Source organism: Carassius auratus, chromosome 27, assembly GCF_003368295.1.
Source record: "Carassius auratus strain Wakin chromosome 27, ASM336829v1, whole genome shotgun sequence".
Classification (NCBI taxonomy): Eukaryota; Metazoa; Chordata; class Actinopteri; order Cypriniformes; family Cyprinidae; genus Carassius; species Carassius auratus.
In genome coordinates, this window is record NC_039269.1 from 20,991,055 (window position 1) to 21,012,666 (window position 21,612).

General features: G+C 38.5%; 2 protein-coding genes across 2 annotated transcripts in view; both read left to right on the plus strand.

Annotated features, from left to right (window-relative positions):
• The first annotated feature begins 1,319 nt into the window (after window positions 1-1,319).
• Window positions 1,320-16,606, plus strand: LOC113045846 (ras-related protein Rab-2A). Its single transcript, XM_026206542.1, has 8 exons — window positions 1,320-1,537; window positions 5,678-5,749; window positions 6,111-6,178; window positions 11,590-11,672; window positions 11,819-11,911; window positions 12,775-12,886; window positions 13,726-13,794; window positions 15,126-16,606. Exons 1-8 carry the CDS (start codon window positions 1,492-1,494, stop codon window positions 15,219-15,221), a joined length of 639 nt encoding a protein of 212 aa, XP_026062327.1. The 5' UTR covers window positions 1,320-1,491; the 3' UTR covers window positions 15,222-16,606.
• Window positions 16,607-17,339: 733 nt separating this feature from the next.
• The window catches only part of LOC113045845 (chromodomain-helicase-DNA-binding protein 7-like), a 53,444-nt gene continuing 49,171 nt past the window's right edge, over window positions 17,340-21,612 (plus strand). Inside the window, exon 1 of the mRNA XM_026206541.1 lies at window positions 17,340-17,604. The gene's annotated coding sequence lies outside the window, so the exon portion shown is untranslated. The remainder of the gene's footprint in view (window positions 17,605-21,612) is intronic.

The window sequence follows — 21,612 nt, forward strand, 5'->3', positions numbered from 1 at the left end:
CTGCTTGCGTCTTGCAGAAGAACATCGTAGCCGGATCTACTTCCCTCTGTTTATGTCTATGAAGAATCACAAAGGTACTGGGTTACTCCGCCGCGGTGCCCCCGAAGCAATCTAAAATAGTCCGAATATAAACATTTATTATAGGTGCACCCTAGTGATTCAGGACAAGCTAAAAACACGGTTTGTAAAATGGATTCATGGTGTACTCACTTATTATATACATTTTTCTACATTTTGAACACAAACAAAGTTACGGACTGCAGCTCTGATTGGTTGTTTTTTACTGGGAGCAGTCTGTAACTGCAAATGGCAATAGGACCAGTGGAAGGAGCCAGAGGAGCTTGATTTTTTTCACAGATTATCTGTCTCATATTCTACTGTCAGGACATAATGACAGGTTTAACAAATATGTAAAAGATATATATTTACAAAAGTTACCTACTGCAGCTTTAAAAGGACAGTTGATGTGACACAGTGAAACATGCCTCTCTCCCAACTATTTTTGGAGTGTGTTGCAGCCAATATTTACAAAATACAATTAGGTCTAAGTTGGTCAATGACAACATTGGAAATATTTTCTTTGTACTTTTGTCAATTAAATAAAGGTTGTGTGAATGACCAAATCACAGCTTCTTTATTTTTTATTGCATTTTAAATTGGGGTTGTATTATTTCATAGTCAATGTTACTATCAACTGTTTGGTGGTATCTTATTTTGTGTACAGCAGAAGAAAGAAATCCATAAAGGTTTGGAACAACTTAAGGGTGAGTAAATTATGACAGTTTTCATTTTTGGGTGGACTGTGCCTTTTAAACCATGATAAAACAAATAGAAAAATATATTTTCCTCTGTATTGTGATGTACATCTGAGAGTAACAGATTATTGAAAACATTTATGGTGGTGACTTCTATGCATCAGTTGTTGTCTGGATTTTGAGATGTGGGCATTGCAAATGTGGAGGTGGGTGAATAGCACCGGAGGAACCTTTTCTTAATTCCTAGAGCTGGAATACTCGTCTTTTGGTGTGTTAGAAATCACAGGAATAGGAACAGATTTAGTTCTAGCAACTCTGTTTAAGGGAACTAAATCCGCTCGTAATTCAGAGTAGGGACTGAAACAATTCTATAACTACTACCAGTGATGTAAGTTTATGTATTTTTCATTTCACGTCTACTTAACAATAAATTTACTACTATAAATACTGTCCCTCTGCCCTCTCGACGGACATTGACCTGACACACGCACACACCGCGGTTAGGTAAGTGAACTTCCGGTGTAGTCCACAGCCTCCACTGTTCTGCGTGCGTGGCGAAGGCGGGACGCGTGACGTAGACCGGCTGGAGCTCGAGCTGTTTATTGTTCCTTCCCGTCGAGGAGAGAAAAGGGCTGGCTTAGCGGAGGCATATATCACACACACTCTTCTCTACGGTTTTAGCTTCAAGGAGCCATTTTAGTAAGGCCAAGACAGGTTGCTACAGGACCGGTTGGCCATGGCGTACGCGTATCTCTTCAAATACATCATAATCGGAGACACGGGTAAGCAGCGAGCGCGAGTCTCTTATTTCCGCAGTGCTGGACTCAATGACGTGGTTCAGTCAGAGGCGCGAGGGTGGGAGGACCGACAGCCTGTTTTTAATCTGCCTTTCTCTCCAGCTGCCTCGTTAGCTCTTAGCCTTGGCACTATCGCATACATAAAGTCGATTCCGAAGCGTGTGCTTCGTGTCACGGCAGCGGTGTGCAGTTATAAGGCTCTCACGGTCTTTTGTTTTCGGCTGGGTGGGGGGAGCTAGCAGCCAAGCTAAGCGCTGTTTCACATCAGCTGTCTGCCTCAATAACAACAGCAGCATCTCAGCTTTCTATTCGCATGACACGTAGAGCGAAAAAGCAACATGTTGTGTGCGTGTCAGTGCGTCTAGCTCGGTGTTTGCTTGTTTTGTATAACGGTACATCTTTTTCTAGCCCAATTAAAGGCCACATCAGCCTGGCTAATGTTAGGTAGCCAAACTCGCTAGCAGCTATTTAACGTACACCTCTGAAAATGGCGTTTGCTTATCAGAGGAAAACCCGTTTAGTGAGCAATGGCTATAAAGTATATTCCTTCGTTTTCTTACTCCAGGCTCCCATCGATCAGTCAGGATCTTACAGTTTGTGTTTTGATGCTGGTAACCCCGTGTAATTGTGGCCTGCTAGTGTTCTCACCAGGTTTGTCACTGTAGGCCTTTCCTCAAGAGATACGGCAACAGCAGAAAGATGTATTTCTGCCTTCAAAAGTGTTCATCCCTCCACAAGTTACGCACGGTTTTCTTTTTTTCAGTATAAATATTTTGCTAGATAATAAACATAAATATCATGCTACTGGTGCTGAATGCCATCCAACATTGTCCAAATGATTTTACATCTTGGTTTTGCTTGTTTCTGTTTTCAGGCTCACTTTATATTAAGTGTCTTTCACTACTACGTACTAACGTTAAAAAAAATAACCATTTGATACAGTGCCTTAATTGTGCACAGACATGTTTTTTTGTTACTTGCATTTATATTTAAAAAAACATTCATGCTTAATTCCAGCTGTGAGCAGTGGTGGCTCGTGGTTCATAAAATAGAAGAGGCACACTAATTGTTTTGGTCTGGGGATCCCTGCCGATCATTATTATCATTGCTAATAATATTGCTTAATCTCTTTAAAATGGCTTTTTTTGTGTGTGTGTGTTTAGTCTGAAAATGTAAAGAACACGACACGCATACAGCGAGGAAAATATATTTACACTTACCTGGCCTTTCACTTGAAGCAAACATCCATCCCTTCTTAAAAGTCTGTGTTAAAAGAGAGCTGCCTGTTTTGCTATTTAATTAAGCCGACTGCTGTAGCCTATATCCATCTTAGGCATGTTCTCCCTTTATTTTTAATTTGTATATACACCGTTTGAATGACAGCTTGGTAAATCTGTTGACGATCAATATTGCTACTTATAAGTACTAGGTACATTATCAGCGCAGTGGGAGACGTTCAAACTAATATCAGGTAATTTACTTCTCAATGATGATTGGTTGATATACCAGAAGCGAGCATAGCCTCAACTACAAGGTTTCTTTTCTCAACACTCCTCAGCGCTGAAAGTGAACACTCAATGCTGATTGGCTAATTTATTATTTTATTTTTTACCAACAGAGACTCGTGAGCTCAGCTCTCCCCTGGCGTCCCCCTCCGCTTCTGTATCATTCAGCAGTTGTAATTGCATCAGCAGATTCGGCACATTTGCGATAGAACATCTGCACTTTTCAACTTAAACCTCAGTAACATGATATAGTGTTACAGCTGTGAAATTACAAACAAACGGAAATTTACATTCTGAAACACTAACTGAAATGAATCGTGAATTGGATTAACAATAAATCATCCTCTGCCCCCTTTTCACCTCAAAATTTTGGGCAAGCTATGCCTCCCCTAAAGAGCCACCACTCTCTGTGAGTAATTTTTGTAGTTACATTTGAAATGACACTGTTGACACTACCAGTACCTTTTAACACACCCTTAAACCAATACATACCATACACCCTCTTTCTCACTCTGTATATATTGACTTAAGTAGCTTACACTTAATATAAAGTAGGACAGGGACCCTTTTTCCCAAATAATGCATTTTTCTTCCCACGCATTTAATAACCGTATGCTCATTGTTTTCCTACATTGGACTAGATTCAACTGTACGACCAATGTTGAATTGAGGATTTTGTTGCACTGAATCTTACAGCATCAAAATCATCATGACTCTTTTGTTGGTGTACTTAAATGCATTTTGAAACTGTGGTCTATTGTGTTGCAAATGTAACCTTTAACAAGCTTTTCATCGACAGAATAATAGGTAGGATTGCTTCGTTTACTGAGAAGCCTCTTTCCTGCCTCATGTGGAGATGTACTGTAGTGGTGGTGCTCAACATTTTTTGCAAAACTGAACCACGTTTTATATCCTTTATCTTTTTACAGCTAAACGGTGTCTGTCAGTCTGAGTATGCTCAAAATGTGATCGCTAACATAAATGAGTTAAGAAATAGTTCACCCAGAAAGAAACATTTCTGTTTACTCGCACTCATGGCATTTCAAACCTTGATGAATTTCTTCTGTGGAACATAGAAGATATTTAGAAAACTGTTGGTAACCAAACAGTTTTGCTTATCGACTTCTATCGTATGGGCTAAAAACATAACGTCTCAAAAAAACATTTTATGTTCCACAGAAGAATGTCAGTCATACAGATTTTAAACAACACGAGGGTGAGTAAATTTATGGCAAGATTTTAGTTTTTGGGTGTAGTATCCATTTAATCTTGACAACTACGCCTTCGTACAGGTTGTGCCATAACATCTGATGATCAGTATGTTATTAAGCCCCTGCATTTCAACTTTTTACCTAACTTGACACATCTAGAGTGATTGAGTTTCTTCCTTTTGTATCAGGCCTTGAACTGTGATCAAGTCCAAACCAACCATCATAAACTCTACAATCCCTAATGCGTTTCACAAAACGCTGAACAACCGTAAAATTGGGTTTGTTGTTGTAAAAGTGATGTGTAAACATGTTTGTGCATTTGCATGTTGCTCAACCCAGGTCAGATGATGCTCATCTGCAACTTGATCTAGCTGCTCATTACAAGGCATCGTGAAATTGCAATTTTTTCTTAAAGTGGTACATGCATATATGCAAACTAGTTTCAACAAAGTAAACCAAAAGCATCTCATCCTTATTAGTTTGATTTCAGTTGCTTGCCATGAACATATTGTCATAGATATAATAATAGATTTAAGCAACAACATCCAGCTGTTACCAGATAATTTATAGTGTCACAATTATCCACAAGAGACAATACACAAGTTTTTCCACGTTAGTTTCTATTGTTCAGTATGTAGAGTGTAGTCTGCTCATTGTAATTTCATCATTGTTGTGTTGTCTCCATGCATCTCTCTTGTGAGCGCTCTTTGAATGCTGCTTGTTTGCTTGGCAACGGCTGTTGCTCATGGTAACGCCTCCTCATAATGTCATAAGCACTTAACCTGTTTTGCGTATCATGGCAGATCTTCTAATCTTATTTTTGGGGATGGGTTATTTAGTTATGCCGGTTATATAAAATGTCTTGAACTGATTTTACCTAACGTAGTTCATTAAATATGGAATCACATTAAAGGAGCAGGTAATATATTTAATAAGAAACAAGTATATAGTTTAAAGTACACAGAAAAAAACTAATTAAAGGTGAGCTTTTATTTTTTTTGTTTGTTTGCTTTTTTTAATTTACATCAAACACTAAATGTTAAATATAGGAGATATCTTTTTTTTCCTATCAGGTAATTTGTCTTTGATGCTGTATCAAACTCATCAGCCCTTATGTGTCTCCCTTTAAATTGTCTGATATTGATCTCTGTGCAAGAGTTATTTTATTCTCATTCATTTTAGCAGTAATAATGATATGGTTTTACAATGGCTTTAATTAAACCTTGTATGTTTATGCACATTTTTTGGAAGTAAGATGAGAGTGGAAGACCAATTCTACTCTCGTCACTTTTTACAATTTTTCAATAATATCCTGAACAAATGGTTTTGATGTAATGGGATAGAGCAGATGTATTGGCCTGAGGCTAATTGTGGCTATTCACGTGTGACCCTCTGTGTTTGCTTTGCAGGTGTGGGGAAGTCGTGCCTATTATTACAGTTTACAGATAAGCGCTTTCAGCCGGTGCATGATCTCACTATCGGTAAGGCTCTTTTAACTCCACCACATATTCTCTCATTAATTAAAACAGCAGGGAATGGGTATCATTAGCACGGGAAGCAGACTGGTGCCAGTCTCCTTGAAGTATTTTTATAAGGAACCTTCTGTAAGCACTTAATAGTGAAATTTGTAGTGCGGGTGAACGGGCTCCATCTACTCCATAAATGCATTCAAATGTATTTAAAGTTGCCATTTGATAACCGTACTGTCAAGTTTTATATTGCTAATGATTTAAAATGGAAGATCTGATCAGTATTGTTGATGTAAATGTGAGGTGATGTGTTCAGTGCCCTGTGCTGCTGCAGGAGTCCCGAATCAAGCTCTGCCTTCATTTGTCTCGACAGGTGTTGAATTTGGAGCGCGAATGATCACTATAGATGGCAAACAGATAAAACTTCAGATCTGGGATACGGTAAGATTGAAGTCATCTGACTCTTTCTGTGCACCTTATTTGTGTAGAAAATGACTTAACATTTTTGGTCTGCTGTTTTGATCTCTGTGTGGTATGTCAGTTTGATCAGCCCTTAGTAAATGATGCGAGTGTTACTATGGCTGACATATGAAACTGACACAGAGACCGTGTTGTGGGAAAGTTTATTCCTGATTAGACAGATTTGGCCATGCAAAAATGCTAATGCAGCAGTATGCCCGAGGGAGTTTATTTCTGCTGTCAGGTCACTTTGAGCCGGTCGCATGACGTTTAGGTTTTAGGAGACATTTGGGATTTAGGAGAGTAATGACTCTAGAGACACAGGAAAATAATGACAGTGCTGATTGGCATCAAAACAAAGTCCCCTGCAGTTTACTAGACCAAGAGAAATTAACCAATTTCAGCTTTCTAAGAGCCTCCCCAAAATGATCGGCTGCAGAAGTATATATCAGCCTTTAGAGGTGGAAGATGCTCTTTGCAGCTAAATGGTGTAGTAACCACTATAACCAGCAGGGGTAAACCTGCAGCCCTTGCTTCATCCACATGATCTCTTTCTAAAGCCCTGCCCTCCAAAGAGATGTCAACAAACCTGATGACATGCTCAAAATGATTTCCATGGAGAAGAGGTTTCTAACTGGGTCATTTTTATGATGTGGACTGCTCATCTGGCTCTTTTTTTTTTTTTTTTTCACTGGTTAGAGCAGTGGTCCCCAACCTTTTTATCTTTTCATCGTGCCAACAACATAACATGAATAACATCCTCTCTGCCCCCTAACCCACTTTTTTTTTACTCATTCTGGTCACTATGGTGACGTTTAAACATGCCTTAAAAATAAGAAACACCACAAAAACTAATATAAAATCCATGAAAATAACACTGAGCATCCGGACTTTTTATGGCTCAGGCCATCCTTAAAAATATTTTGGTTTGCAGTAACTGTAATTTTTTTTTTTTTTTTAAAAAGGGTCTATATTTTTTTTTTCTCCAAGTTTCAATGTAAAAAAAAAAAAGTACATTTTTGTGATGGTGATGACGTCAGTGTGAATTTTAACAAATTAGCATATCGTGACGTCACTGACTGGGTCTTCAACCCGTGCCTTCGGGCGCATCATTGCAAACCTCATTTTGATGCAGGCTATATAGACCATAAACAAATTTAAATCTTTGTCAAAAACATGTTTATTGCATGAATTTCAGGTGAGAAAAAAATGAGGTACTGTTTTACTTGCATCCACCGCTACGTATCAATGCAACTTACAAATGAGAGAACGTTTACTTTGCTTTCTTGGCTTGTCACTTGTGAAAAAAATCCTGTTGGATTTGAGTGATGAATGTTCATTGAACCGATTGTAAAATCGATTTTGCATGTCTAAAGTTTTATACGGCAAATAACACCAAATATAGGTAAATCCACGGACACCAGGCCGGAGGAATGTAAAGATTCAATATATAGCTAAAGACCAATATTTCTGATGATTTATTGGCGTGAAGTTACGTGCACAATGACAAACAGGAGTGCAACATTTTCGAAAAACAATAAGCAGAGTGGACTGCCATAATGCAAAACATTTACTGCAAGGCTTCAACATGGCTGTGTGTAATTTTTAATTTTTTCGAATATTCATCGAATTGAATGCGCATTCGAATTGTAGGTGTGCATTAAGGAAGCTGCCTTATGAGCGCCGGTACGTGTTCCATCCATTTTGCCGCGCGCACAGCTGTCTCTACACAACTTTCAAAGGCAGACGAGCTTTACACGCAGTATCTGCTTTCTCATCTTTCACCTCGTGTACGTGCACGAGATGCAATGACGATGTATGTGCCATTGCATTATAAGGTTATGTTAGCCTATCCAGTTGAAGCCACTACAAAAAAAAAAAAGAACATCAATGTGGAGAAGATTTTGTTTACATCAAAACTGAAACCAAGCCGTTCACACAGGACGCATATTTCGCACATTGGGACACTGTTGGACTCGCGTCTTGCACAAGAGAGCCGCATGTTTAGAAAGACATGTAAAATTAATTATTATTTATTTTAATTAACTCAAGACTTTATGTTGGGTTTTTGTTCCCCATCCCACTGCATCTCATGTTTTTCAATGAAAAAATGTATTCTGTGTGACTGGTTTTCCGCTCTTATTTATTTATTTAACAATACATGCATACATTATGCTGTTTTGTTTATAGCTCTTTAAGCAACTTAATAATAATTGATTCATAAACATTATTTTAAATATTATGTTTTTTTCACAGTCATGTATTCTAATGCTTTGAATAAACATGCAGTAATATTTTGCCTGATGCGCTCTTGAGCCTCAGAAGAGAATCAAAAAGCTTTTCTTCAACCTAACTGAAATTATGCATTTTAAATTCGAATACAATTAGAATTTAGGTTTTCAGCTATTTTGACAGCCCTAGGCGATTCTTACCCGAATCTGTATCTGTATGCATGAGACTGTCTGAACACCGGCAGAATTCACATTTCTGTTGTAAAAAGAGAAACCGTGTGCAGAAGTATTATTTGCTGTTATGCGTGTTTGTCCGAAGCTGCAGTTGCTGTGTGATACCTGTTCAAAAAAAAAAAAAAACCTGGATGCACTCCGAGAGAAGGTCGTTAAAATCAATTTCTTATTTTCGTTTTCTAAACTTGTGTTGGTTGATTCGTGGAATAAATTTTCGAACATAAAGTGACAGTCGACAAGGTCACGGTTTTAGACTAGAGAGGAGAAGGGATGGGAAAAGATCTGGGCACAGTTTTTCCAGAACCTCGTGCCAAGTTAAAGCGGTGTCGAGCTGTTTTAAGGATTTTTTTTTTTTGATGTATTATGGTCCCCAAACCCTTATGACTTTGTACAGTGACCGCGAACATTTAGTTTACTGCAGCCACAGCCATCATTACCAAGCGCGAACTGTTGACTCTGACAGTGAATGAGAGGAGAAGAAGCAAACGCACAGGCCACAGTGTGACATCCGTGTAAACACAGATGACGTCAAGGTTTTTTTTTTTTAATTAAAGAAGATATAATTATAATATAATTAATATAATTAATAGTATTTTATTGCGTTTGTATTAGTTGTTTGAAGAGTAAAAAAATAATTGGTCGGTCTTAACGCAAATTTACAATGGGCAAGTCGGTCGGACTAAAAGCAAAAAAAAATAAAAAATTGAGTCGGTGCTAAATTGACAGGGTCGGTCGGGTTACGGCAAACAAGAATATTTTTAAGGATGGCCTCAGCGCACTTCTACGTTCACCTGTTATTTGTTTTGCAAAAATCCACTGCTCCCGGCTCGTCTGGTCCAGTCAGCGCTGGGCTGTGCCAGTGTTGTTTTGTGTTGAAAATGTAAAAAATATATTGGTTGTGGTCGGCAACGCTGCAGAGTAGCACAGTACCCTCCGTGACTTGCCATAGATGTAAACAGAGAGAAGTAGCTCTGGCTACAATGTTCTTCCACCAGACGCGAGCACCAAAAGTTACCAACTGCAGCCTTAATGTAAATGATTTATTCCTTCTTGTGCGGCCCGGTACCAAATGACACACGAGTCTGTGGCCCAAGGGTTGGGGACCACTGGTTTAAGGCACCTGTGGCTGACACAAGTTTGATATCTTTGGGCACCTCTTTCACTCATCTTTCTGGTAGTATGCAAATTTATGCTAGTGCTGCAATTGGAGGAAAAAATCACTACCTTTAACTACCAGCATGATCTAAGGAATAATCTTTTCAGGAAAGTATGTACACCTTTTTCTTTAGTGTTTAGTCATGACTTTGTATATGTGCAGTACTGTTAAAAAAAATATCTGTTAAGTCTATGTTCTCCAAGTCTGCATTTATTAAATCTAAAATAGATTAAAAACTGTAATAATGTTAAACAGTGTTGCAATTTAAAATAGCTGTTTTCTGTTTTAATATATTTTAAAATGTAATTTATTCCTGTTATGGCCAAGCTGAATTTTCAGGAGGCATTGTGCCAATTTTCAGTGCACATGATCTTCAGAAATCATTCTAATATGCTGCTTAAGAAACTTCGTAACAAGCAGCTGTCCTGAAACCTGAAGAATGTCATGATGCATTTCTTGATTTAATAGAAAGTGCGAAAGAATAGCATTTATTTGACATCGTAATCTTTTGTTACAAATGTATTTTGTCACTTGATCAATTTAATAGTTTCTTTATAAAATAAAGAAAGGTTGTTTTCTTTCCTTTTTTTTCTGTGATTACAGCTGCAGTTCGTTATAGGCAAAGACCTCAAATGAAATATTTCAGTGGATCACGTAGACTTCAATCCATGTCTTTCAAAATATGCCACTCTTAGAAATAGTTTATTTTTATAAGCATTCCTTGTAATCGAATATGTTTGTTTAAATGACAGGGCTTTTTTAAACTTCTCAAAACGACATGGATCAATGCTTTGCCAACGTGTATAAATGTTTGTACAGTATAGCAGTCAATATTTTGACTCATTCAGGAGCAGACTTGTTCAATCCTCCTTGTGTAAGAAATGCATTTATGAACAATGATGAAAGATAATGTCCCAATTGCGCATAAACATTTTGGCCAGCAGAGGGAGACAACGGATGAATGATATCCCATCCATGAGCTCTTATTTTTTTATGCTTATTTTTTTTATTTGTAATAATGCCAGTTATTTATTTTTAATGACATCTCTGTGCAAATTAAAAGAAGTCACGTTAAACATTAAATAAGATGTTTTCCTCTTTATAGCCAGTTTGCATGGGTGAGGCTATCTCAGGAAAAATCCTGAGTCGGGATAATTAGGGGTAATCACACAGTGGTTTTTCAGTGTGGTTCTGTTGCGATGATGTCATCTAGATGCTAGTGTGTCTTTAAATGCACCATTAATAATTTATTTCAAGGTTATTTCAACAAGCTGTGTGATAAAGCTAGAGAAGATGGGGGAGTGTTGGATGAAGTAACAGGAGGAATCTGCATGTCTGGCCTTCCTGTAACCTTTCACTCCAGCAGATGGCAGGCATAACGGTGTCATCCATCATTTATTCACAATGGGCTCCATTAACTCTAATGTTAACAGCTGCCCCGGGGAAAGGGTTATTGAATTCAAATACGTGCTCCTGGCTTGTTTGCCTGCTGTCAAAGGGGTTGGGTTGACCAGAGACCATCTTACATTGTGACACTCTGATGAACGGTGTCCGTGCGCTGGGGGCTGGCGCATTGGAGAAGCATTGTGGGATGGAGAGTTGGTGGTGAGGAGACACTGTGGTCTCTTAGAGCTGGAGTTCCTAGGGCAACAGCAGCCTGGAGGGACTGTGGTGAAGACGCGTCATACCCAGTGGACATCGTTGGCAGCTGATTTTTCCTCGTAAACAGGCTTTTACTAGTGATGTGATCCCAGCGTCTGTGTGTGTTTCAGGCCGGACAGGAGTCCTTCCGCTCAATCACCAGGTCATACTACAGAGGTGCAGCCGGGGCTCTGCTAGTTTATGACATCACAAGGTGAGACCCAACTCCTGTGGCTCTCATATTTATTTTCTGCTCCATTGCTTTATTATCTTATCTTTAGTATTTCACTTTAAAGGTTGTTCACTTCTACTTGGTTATTGTTTTTTATTTAGTTGTGTGGATGTTTGTTATATTTGCAGAAGGGACACGTTTAACCACTTGACAACCTGGTTAGAAGATGCTCGTCAACATTCCAACTCTAACATGGTCATCATGCTCATCGGAAATAAAAGGTCTATACATTTTTATTTGAATATTTATATTACTAATATTATTATTGCTACTTATAGTCTCGTGTATGTATTAATTTATCTAGTACATATTGATTATAAATGGTTTATTGTATTTTTTGGCTCGTAACCGTTTAATGACATGAGACAAATGAGAGTACAGCGCATTTTTTAAATGACTATTGGATCTAAACTTTACACCACATTCACTTTTCCATTTGAAATATTTTCCATCGACATCAACTTTCATCATCATGATTATTGGCGTGATTATTGGCTAATGATCAATTTCAAATATTTGGTCAAATATCAGCAGATTAATTTGTTTGGATGATATATTGGTAACTAATATGTAGTAAGTGCTAGTGCTTCTATTCAAACACATGATGTCTCTAATTAATACTTTTATCAAGGAAAAGTTTATTTAATCTAAAGTGGCAGCAAGGGCACAAAAAAAAGAATCTTTTTCTATTCATCAAATGATCCTGAAAAAATCTATCGCCATTTTCACAAAAATATCAAGCTGTTTTCAGCTTAATAAGAAATGTTTCTTGAATACGGATTCAGCGTATTATAGTTAATTGTGAAGTGTACGTGACACTGAAGACTGGAGTAATAGCTGATGAAAATTCAGCTTTGCCATGACTGCAAAAACTGATATTTTAATGCATTAAAAAGGAAAGCAGTTATTTTGTTTCACAATAGTTTTGTTTTTACTGGATTACTAATCAAATAAACACAGCCTTTGTTAATGTAAGAGCCTTTAAAAAAAAAACATGAATCTTACTGAGCCCAAACTTTTGAATGGTAGTTCTTCACAGTCCGGTGTAATCTGAATTCAAATCGTATCTGTTTCCTCATGGCAGTGATTTGGAGTCACGGAGAGAGGTGAAGAAAGAGGAAGGCGAGGCTTTTGCCAGAGAACACGGACTGATCTTCATGGAAACTTCTGCAAAGACTGCATCAAACGTAGAAGAGGTAAAACAGCACTTGTGTGTCTCCGAGATCTTCAGTGCTCGTGTCGTGATTTATGTTTGGCTTCTTGTGTGAGAACACATGCACATACATGCATATAGATAACACCCTAGAGAAACATTCGGATCTCTGCAGTGGAAGCCAAGAAGCTAAAGCTGGGCTTAGAGCTGGCTTTCAAAGAACAGGGGGTGTTAAATTGTGGAAGCCCCCCCATCCTCCCACCATAAGACGCCTCGATGATTAATTTGTCTCATTAGTGTCGTGTGAATTCTCCTGACCCTTCCCCCCACCCCTTTATGACGTTTCAGTCTCCTATTTAAGGTTCATGCATATTCATAGATTCCCTGCCACACACACACATCTGCGGCACTCGCTCAGCCATCTCTTTCTCTCTCGGTGGTAATTGAGCCGCGGAGGACTGATGGCTCTGGAGAGCTGAGAGGGAGTTGCACCAAAAAAAGCAAAGCTGCTCTGTTAATTATGCTTCAAATTGCCAGTAGCTGGGCTTAACACTTTACAGGTGAGCCGTGCACACGGTCATGTTTATTTTCTCTGGGTGACCACTGTGTGCTCCATTCCAATAATAATAATAGACAACATCACTTTCGGCCAGATGGGGGCACCAGCCATTAACTGTAGAAGCTCTGACTCTTTGATTATGTCAAGCTGATCTAATTTATTCATGAATTATATTGATTCCAGTATGCCGTATTGTTTTGTGTCCAATATTGGCTGTGTTTTGCATTGGTCTCATTGAGGTTCTGTTTGAGTTTATCAGATAAAGCAGTTGAAGGGTGGCATTTTAATCACAAGGATAACATATGGCTCTTTTTGTGTTTCAGGCATTTATCAACACGGCCAAGGAAATTTATGAAAAGATCCAGGAGGGAGTCTTTGATATAAACAACGAGGTAACCCATATGACAAGGAAGCCCATTCTTTTGTTTGCTGTTACAAGTTAGAAATAATTGGGTCAAGAGGACTTCCTGTAGCATTACACTGAAATCTATTATGTATGGTTTGGTGGGTAGATTCTGAAACCTTCAGCACAGACTTGCTAGTTTCCTTATTTAATATACAGAGACAACCACAAAAAAGTAAACATTGTGGCTGTGTGACCAGCTTAGCCAATGTTGTGAATTCTTAGGTTGGACTACATGATGATTCAAACTTTTTTTAAATTTAACTCATTCAAAGTTTAGCTAATTATACATGCAACTACAGCTGCTAATATGACAAACACTTCATTGTTTTTCATGAAAAATAAGTTTAATAAAAGTTAAATCATATACTAGAGGCTCACATTGGATGGTTGATACCCTTTGCACAGTGGTGATGTTTTCCCACAGTAGCCACATTGTTGTCCTCAAATCTATGCAAATTCCGATGTAATAGCCAATAGAGCATAGTAGTTATTATAATACTGGTTTGCATGTGATTGCAGGCAATGAAACCGCCTCTAAAATGTTCAGAAATGTAATGGTTGTGAATACTTATAGAATTATAATGAATGTACAACTGAAGTGAGAGGAAGGAGCAGGATGATGACTAACCAGGAACGCAGATGTACTTCAGGGAAAGCTCCACACAAGCCCTCCGGCCCTTCAGTTTCTCTCTATTGGCTGGGAGCCAACACGTAAATTCCTCACATCTTACAGCCAGTTTAATGGAGGAGAGCCCACTGCAGCTATTTTACTGCAGTAGTAGGAAAAGTTTTTTTTTTTTTTTTTAAGTTTAGGCACAGAGTCCAAACCGCATCAGCTGATAGAGATCCTGGCCAGGAACCTCAAGGCTCACATGTGAGCTCACCCCAGATCACTATAAATCAGATTTGACGCATTGTAGTTTCCTGAGAACTTTACAGAAGTGCAGCCTCGCTACTACGTGTCGGTTTTGAACGCGAGCCCACTTAAGGGAAAAGTTGGCAGGAGATAGATACCTTTGTGTGATGAATGAAAGTGCCACCAGCTTGGGTGTGTGTGTTTTTAAAGCTCTGGCAGGTTTCCCTGCGTCTCTGTGTTACCGCTGGAATAACACTCCAGAGGTTCTCCCGCCTCAGTGCTGACAAAAGCGGCCCACTAATTCAGGCCTACAGGGGCTGGTATTTTCTGCATAATAACAGCGTTATGTGACAGTACTAAATCACCATCTTTTCACATGCACTCTTAACTTTGTGAGGTCTTGTCATCTGAAATGGAAATGAGGGTTTAAGTGTCTTAACATGTTTTATTTGTGTTTACAGGCTAACGGCATCAAGATTGGACCCCAGCATGCTGCCACTAACTCCACGATTGGCGGCAGTCAGGGAGGACAGCAAGCCGGAGGGGGCTGTTGCTGAGCACTACCCTTTACCCTCCAGTCACCTCCACGTCCCCCTCCGCCCCTTACGTTTCTACTGGACTGGTCGGGCCCACTAACATTTTCTTAACCTCCCACAGCCCAGGCCCCGGATTCAAATCATATGTTAGATGGCTGTCCAAAACAATACAACAAAAAAAATATATTTATAAATCCAGGTCCTCTTCAAATCTCCTGACAAACTCCTGAAGCCTGTTTGGGCTACAGCAGACATTATATGGTTACTAGTAAAGAAAAAGACAGGAGCTTTGGAGTTATTATGGTAAATATAATTGTTTGTTTCTCTGCAAATTGTCTTTTTTTTTTTTTTTTTTCGCCCATTTTACTTCAAGCTAAACTGTATTAAACGCTACAAAGTCATCTATAGTATTTTAATCAGTTTATGTGGGTGCATTCAATGAAAACTGTGGCGAACCCTTAAGTCAAAATAAAAGGAACGTAGAGCTGGTCTAAAAAAGGAACAGCTGTTATCAAAGTGAAGAAAAAAGCAGGACTGTTTTAAATCTGTATTTATCATTTACATTCTGTATATATAGTTATCATTTCTTGCTTTGGTGTACGTTGACCGAGCTAGAATTCTGTACTGAATTTGCTTAAATTCTATACTGTATGTATAGAGCTTGAAACTGCAGCAGTATTGCGATATTTCCAAAACCCCTTTGACACCATTTTAAGGTAATCTTTTACTTCATTTATTTTAGTTTGGTCCTGCCATCTGCCTTGACTCCTTGTATCCGTGCCCCCAATCCTCCTCGCTGTATAGAAACTCTGGCTCTATATTCCTATTTTAATGCCAAATTTGTGTTTACCGGTGTTCTAAAATCATGGCTCCAGATATGGATCACATCTCCAGAACTAGATCTGCTGTTTGCCTTAAAAGATTTTGGGACTTAAAAAATAAAAAAAAATAAAAAATAACATGTTCATGTTACACTGGATCATTTCAGTAATTATGTGCAATTATATATTGCATATGATAACGCTAGACTCACTTATCCATTAGACAGACACTCACGCATACATGCCTATACCTATATATCCATAAAAGTCGTCCCATATGCATGCATTTGTATGCATATAAATATAGCTATTTTTTCCTCCCTTCAAAGTTAATTTTCTCCAATGCAGTCCGCTGTGTAAAGTCAGTGCAGATCCACATTAATTTAGTTGTCTGAGTGATTGTGTAAAGACTTGCTTTCTCTTGGCACTATGTTGTTAATAGATATATGGTGAACATCTTGTCTGTTGTGAAAGGGGTGTGATAAAGCCAAACCTGAAGTAACTTTGTGACCCTCGACTTTATTTGCTGTGTTCTCAAATTAAATGCTACCACGAAAAAAATATAATAAAACCTTCTAAACTCAATTTGCTTGTTTGTTTGTGTGTGCGTGTGTGTGACGGAGCAAGATTTTTAGTGGATTGCATGCGACAAAAATTGTCCGATAAAACATATTTGCTTTATATATATTTAAGCATAGAAAACGAGTTGAAGTGAAATCATCTGATAATGCAATTTACATCCACAACTTACAACAACAAAGCATTGTGTATGATGGCGCCAGAGGAACGCAACAACCCATATGTGTTTAGGTGCATATAGATATGACGCAAAGATCAAGGGCAGGCTTGAACATCCGGGGTACCGCCGCCAACAGGGATTGGCTGGTTTTCGAGACAGGTAAATTCCGCTTGGATATGGTTGTTCTAATGGCTAGGCAAGTTTGTTTATTAGCACATTTCACACACGATGAGAATTCAAGTGCTTTAGATATAATAAACTTTAATAATTGTAAAGTTGTGAATGAAAAGAAACAGCAGTATATTTCTATATCTTGTTTAGTTGCTTTATACTGATAAAGAAAAATTATTCACAGAAGGCCAACACTATTATCTTTTATGTTAGATAAAAAAATAAACGTTATAAAGTTAGAAAAACTCGAAATACTGAATGAAAATATTAAGGAATTTGTCCACGAAAACTGCATTATCGAAACAATACGTTTCATAATTTTTTTAATTTTTTATAAAGACCTAGAAAAGCACTTGCGTCACAGCCCGGCGAGGTCACTCACGCGCACGCATGTTTATCCAGCAAGTCATGCACGCGCCCCCTGTCTGTGGAAGGTGAGCGAGCGCTAGAGTCTAGAGGAGAGGACACGATCCTGGATCGATCGGATTAAACTCGAATTGAGTGAAATTAACACAAAGGAGAGAAGCAGAGTCGGCGAGGACGGGACGCTGAGACGCCGACTTCACCGAAACTATTTGAATTTCGAGAGTTATTCGCATATTTAAACGGATTTTCGGGATAAACGAAGAGGAGTTAATTGGTGAAAACCCTAAACTGACCCGCGTTGAGTAGGGTAAGGAATCGCTTTTCTTTAACGATACAATATGAATCCACAAATTTTATCAGTCGAACACAAACTTATTAGTTAGTTTAAACGTTTTTACAATTGTTGTACAAATATACCCCTACTTTCATTGTGAGGAAAGTGTTTTTGATCGTACATTTAACTTGTTTTCTACCACGGTGGTACCTGCGGTTTAAACAGTGTTTTAAACAGCGAAAAGTTGTTTAAATCCAAACCTTCACAGGAAAAACTGAAACAGAACGCTAGTTTTTTCCGTTTCTTTGTATTTTAACTTATCGAAGAATCTCAAAGTAGCTCGAGCACATGCTAACATTAGCTCTTTTAGCTCAAGCGCACTGCATTGTATAAAGCCGCACGGATCCCTATAGGAGTGGAAGCGAGAAATATGTTAGTTAAATTGCGTAAACGCAATTCATTCCCTTTAAGGTCTAAAACAACGCTTGTATTCTTTATATCCTTCACAAATGGATAAAACTTTTTTTTTTTTCAAAATCACAAAGTGAGCGTTCGGTAGCAAGCTAATTGTTGAGACACGAGGTGGTTTGAGCGTAGAGGTGAATCATTGGCCGAGCTGAACGAGGGAGATCCCCGACCCCTCGTATCAACGATTTCACTCAAAAATAGTTTTCAAGCGCACAAAACTGCACGCGAGGATAACATTAAAGTTGTCGTGCTTGCGATTTTCGCTTGTGACCCTGGACGAGACTTGAAAGGGTATGTGGAAACAAAGTCGACTAGAAAAGTGCGCTCGTCCGAAGGACAATATACGGTAGATACCGGCGAAGGTTGCTTGAGATCAAATGGTCATTCTCTCGTTTTCTTTAATTATTCGTTTATATGAGTTACAGCTCTGGTGTGTTTAACTACAAACAATTCATAGATGTGGCTTGTTTTCTGGCTGGGAAATGTTGTGTTTTCTATGGTTTGGTCTGCTGTGAGCAGTGCGCTGGAGACGCAGAGGTAATGAGCTGCTGGGAAGCGGCCGATCTGCTTTAGGACACGGACAGCGTCGACTTCATTGTCTCACAACAAGCTAACTAGCTAGCTGGACACAAGTCATCTCGCATTTCTTTTGTTCCCTTTGCCCCTCAACAGGTAGACGGTGTTTTAAGGGAGTGGGATTGGACGACACTGTATTTGAGGGGAACTGAAAAAATGCACCTGGTTCATTATCGGACGAGTTTCCGTGTTTTCAAAAGTTTTCAATTTTGTTCATCTCGTACTATGCGCGAAGTCGAACAGGTTTTAGTATCTAATTTTTTTATTAAACCTCGCACGAAGCTTGAAAAGCACCTGCTTCGTTTACAACATTGTGACTCCAGGGAGATAAAGCCAACTTATAATGTATTCTGTAGTGTTTTTGATGCCCTTTTACACGCGCACCGTTTTTTTTTTTTTTTTTTTTTGTCGTTTCATTTAACTTTATTAGATTTTTTTATATAAAGTTACATGAAACACTGTGTTCAGCTAACAATCTAACAAAGACTCGTTTGAAGATGGTATCGTCGTTGTCTCGCTGCCTCTCAAGTCTTTAACCTAAGATGGCAGCTTTAATGTGTGTCAGTCCACTCTGAGCAGATATGAAGCCGGTCTGTCGGAGCAGATGTGAGACTGCTTTGTAGTCGCTTTGGGCTTTTCATCTCGCTTGCCTTTTCGTGTGGTTGCCGGGGCTTGTTTACTAGTTGCATCAAATCGAAAAGTCAAGTGCCGGTTCCTCTTTTGTCCTCTGAGAAAAGTTTGAATCCAACATGTTGTTCCAGTACACATTTCGTATCTAGTGCAAAGTCGCTTACAACGCTTAACTTCGCCCTTATCAAAATACTGGAGTGATTTCAGAGGAAAAAAAATTATTTGCGCGAGTTACACAAGCTTCAGGATTGCATTTCGTGTTCAGAGAAATTCTAATCGATTTAGTATATTTAACTTTTTATTGAACTAGCGGGATATTGGCTAAGTTCTCATAACCAATTTTTTTAACACTTTAAACGAACTATAAGAAGATGTTTTAATTTTGTTTATTGGTGTCTCAGCCAAATGTAACTTTATTTGTATTTGTGTAACTTTATTTGTATTAATTATATGCTCGATTTATAAAAATTGTAGTTTTGTGACAATGCAAGTATGATTCCATATTTTGCTGAATGTAGTTTATAATCAAGTTCACTGTCTTAAACATACATACAATATCCAGTTTCACAAACTCATGTTAATGATAAATAGTGTTGTTTTGGTAGCGGTATGCTTTACCTTGTCCTTTAGACACTTTACTGCTATACAAGATTTGTGGATTTATATCCTTCGTATGTGCCTGAACGAAACTTCAAAAAGGCTCCTGTGTGCCTTGATGCTATAAACATGGAAATCAATTCCATAGTACGTATTACAAAAATGAGTGTAGATAATTGTTTTTTTTTTTTTTTACATTTGATGAATTTTAATTTGTAAAAATCGTCCTTGTGCTAGCTAGCCACTGACTGACTGTGACCAATCTGGAGGAGTGTGTTTGATGTGGGTCAGGCACCCGCTGCATTGACACATGCGCACACAAACACTGGTACTGGACGGCACTTTTCAAGGCTGGTATTTCAGTTATCTGACAACATGCTTTCAATCTGCGCCAGGAACAGCACCGCTGTGTGCAGGCCCTTTCCCTCCAACCCCTCCTCTCTAGTCGTGGGTTAGCAGGAGGCCTGCAGTGGCCTGTTGTGCTGCAAAACAAGCAGGCTTTTTCCCCCTTCTCACTGACCATCCCCCTCTTCCCTGCCACACAGAAGATGGAGGAACAGTTTCAGATGAATAGCTTGGAATGGATGAGTCTTCTAATATTCAAATGAGAGCTGCTGGACTTTGATGGTTGAAGGTGTTTCTCAGTGAGTTTAGATGTATTCAAGTTTTCTAAATTTAGGGACTTGCTGCACATGATTAAGGTTATACCAAATTTTTTATCCATAGGTTTTTTTTAATATAAAAATTATGTAAATTTGAGCTTCTCTGTCAGTATTTTACCAGACCTTTCAAAATGTATATAGACACTTTCATAATAACATCCGCTGTTAATATTGGTTTTGTGCCATTTCCCCAATTTTTTTTTTTTTTTTTTTTTTTTGTCAAACCAACTTTTTCCACTCGCATAGCTACTTGCTGCTTAAAGCTGTATTCTCTGAATCCTCAGGCTATTTGGTATCAGATTCAATGTAGTAATTCCCTTCAGGTCACCTCTGTGTCCCATGTGGCTACAGACAGTCATCAGAGCCTCAGGATATACAACCTTAAAATCATCAGCCCTGAGGGAATGTCAGAATGAGTTTTACACACTAATGTTGACAGGACGACTTATAAGGAGATCAAAACTTCAATGTTTTCATCATCTAGAAGGCAATTGCATTAGTATATTTCATTCTGTGTCTCCAATGTCAAATGAATACTTCCAAGCATACAAAGTTTTTTGTTTTGTTTTTTTTATAAGGAAGTCTTTTACTCTCAAAGAGTTATTTTATAAATAAATACAGTAAAAATGTTGATTTGCTGCTTGAGAAACTTTCCTCAATGTTAAAAAACTAAAAGTATGTATTTTTTCAGGATTCTTTGAATAGAAAGTTTAAAAGAATGTCTGAGCATTTATTTGAAGTAGCAGTCTTTTGTAACATTATAAATGTCTTTCTAGCTTTCAGTTTGATCCTTTAAATGCAAACTTGTTGGATAAGTATTCAATTCAACGTATCACCTTCAGGAAATTGAGATAGTTAAGCTTACTCAGTATTATGCCTTTTTCATGGTTGTGGTGACAAAGCTTTAAAGCCTTTAACTGTCTTCTGCTAGAGGAGCAGTGAAGCTTCATGGCTTCTTGCCTCCGCTGACCCTCCTGCAGGACCTCAGCTGGTACACAGACAAGTGCCAGAGGCTGACTGGGTGACAGCAGGTCTGGTCAAAGGTCTCTCGCAACATTTTTTTCCCCCTTCTCTCCTCCAAAATCCACCTTCTCTGAGTGTCCATGAA

Excerpts from the sequence above, each read along its gene's own strand:
- LOC113045846 (XM_026206542.1), top strand. The coding sequence starts at position 1,492 with ATGGCGTACGCGTATCTCTTCAAATACATCATAATCGGAGACACGG. Across the intron at positions 6,179-11,589 it reads AACTTCAGATCTGGGATACG|GCCGGACAGGAGTCCTTCCG; the intron begins GTAAGATTGAAG and ends TGTGTGTTTCAG. Across the intron at positions 13,795-15,125 it reads TCTTTGATATAAACAACGAG|GCTAACGGCATCAAGATTGG; the intron begins GTAACCCATATG and ends TTGTGTTTACAG.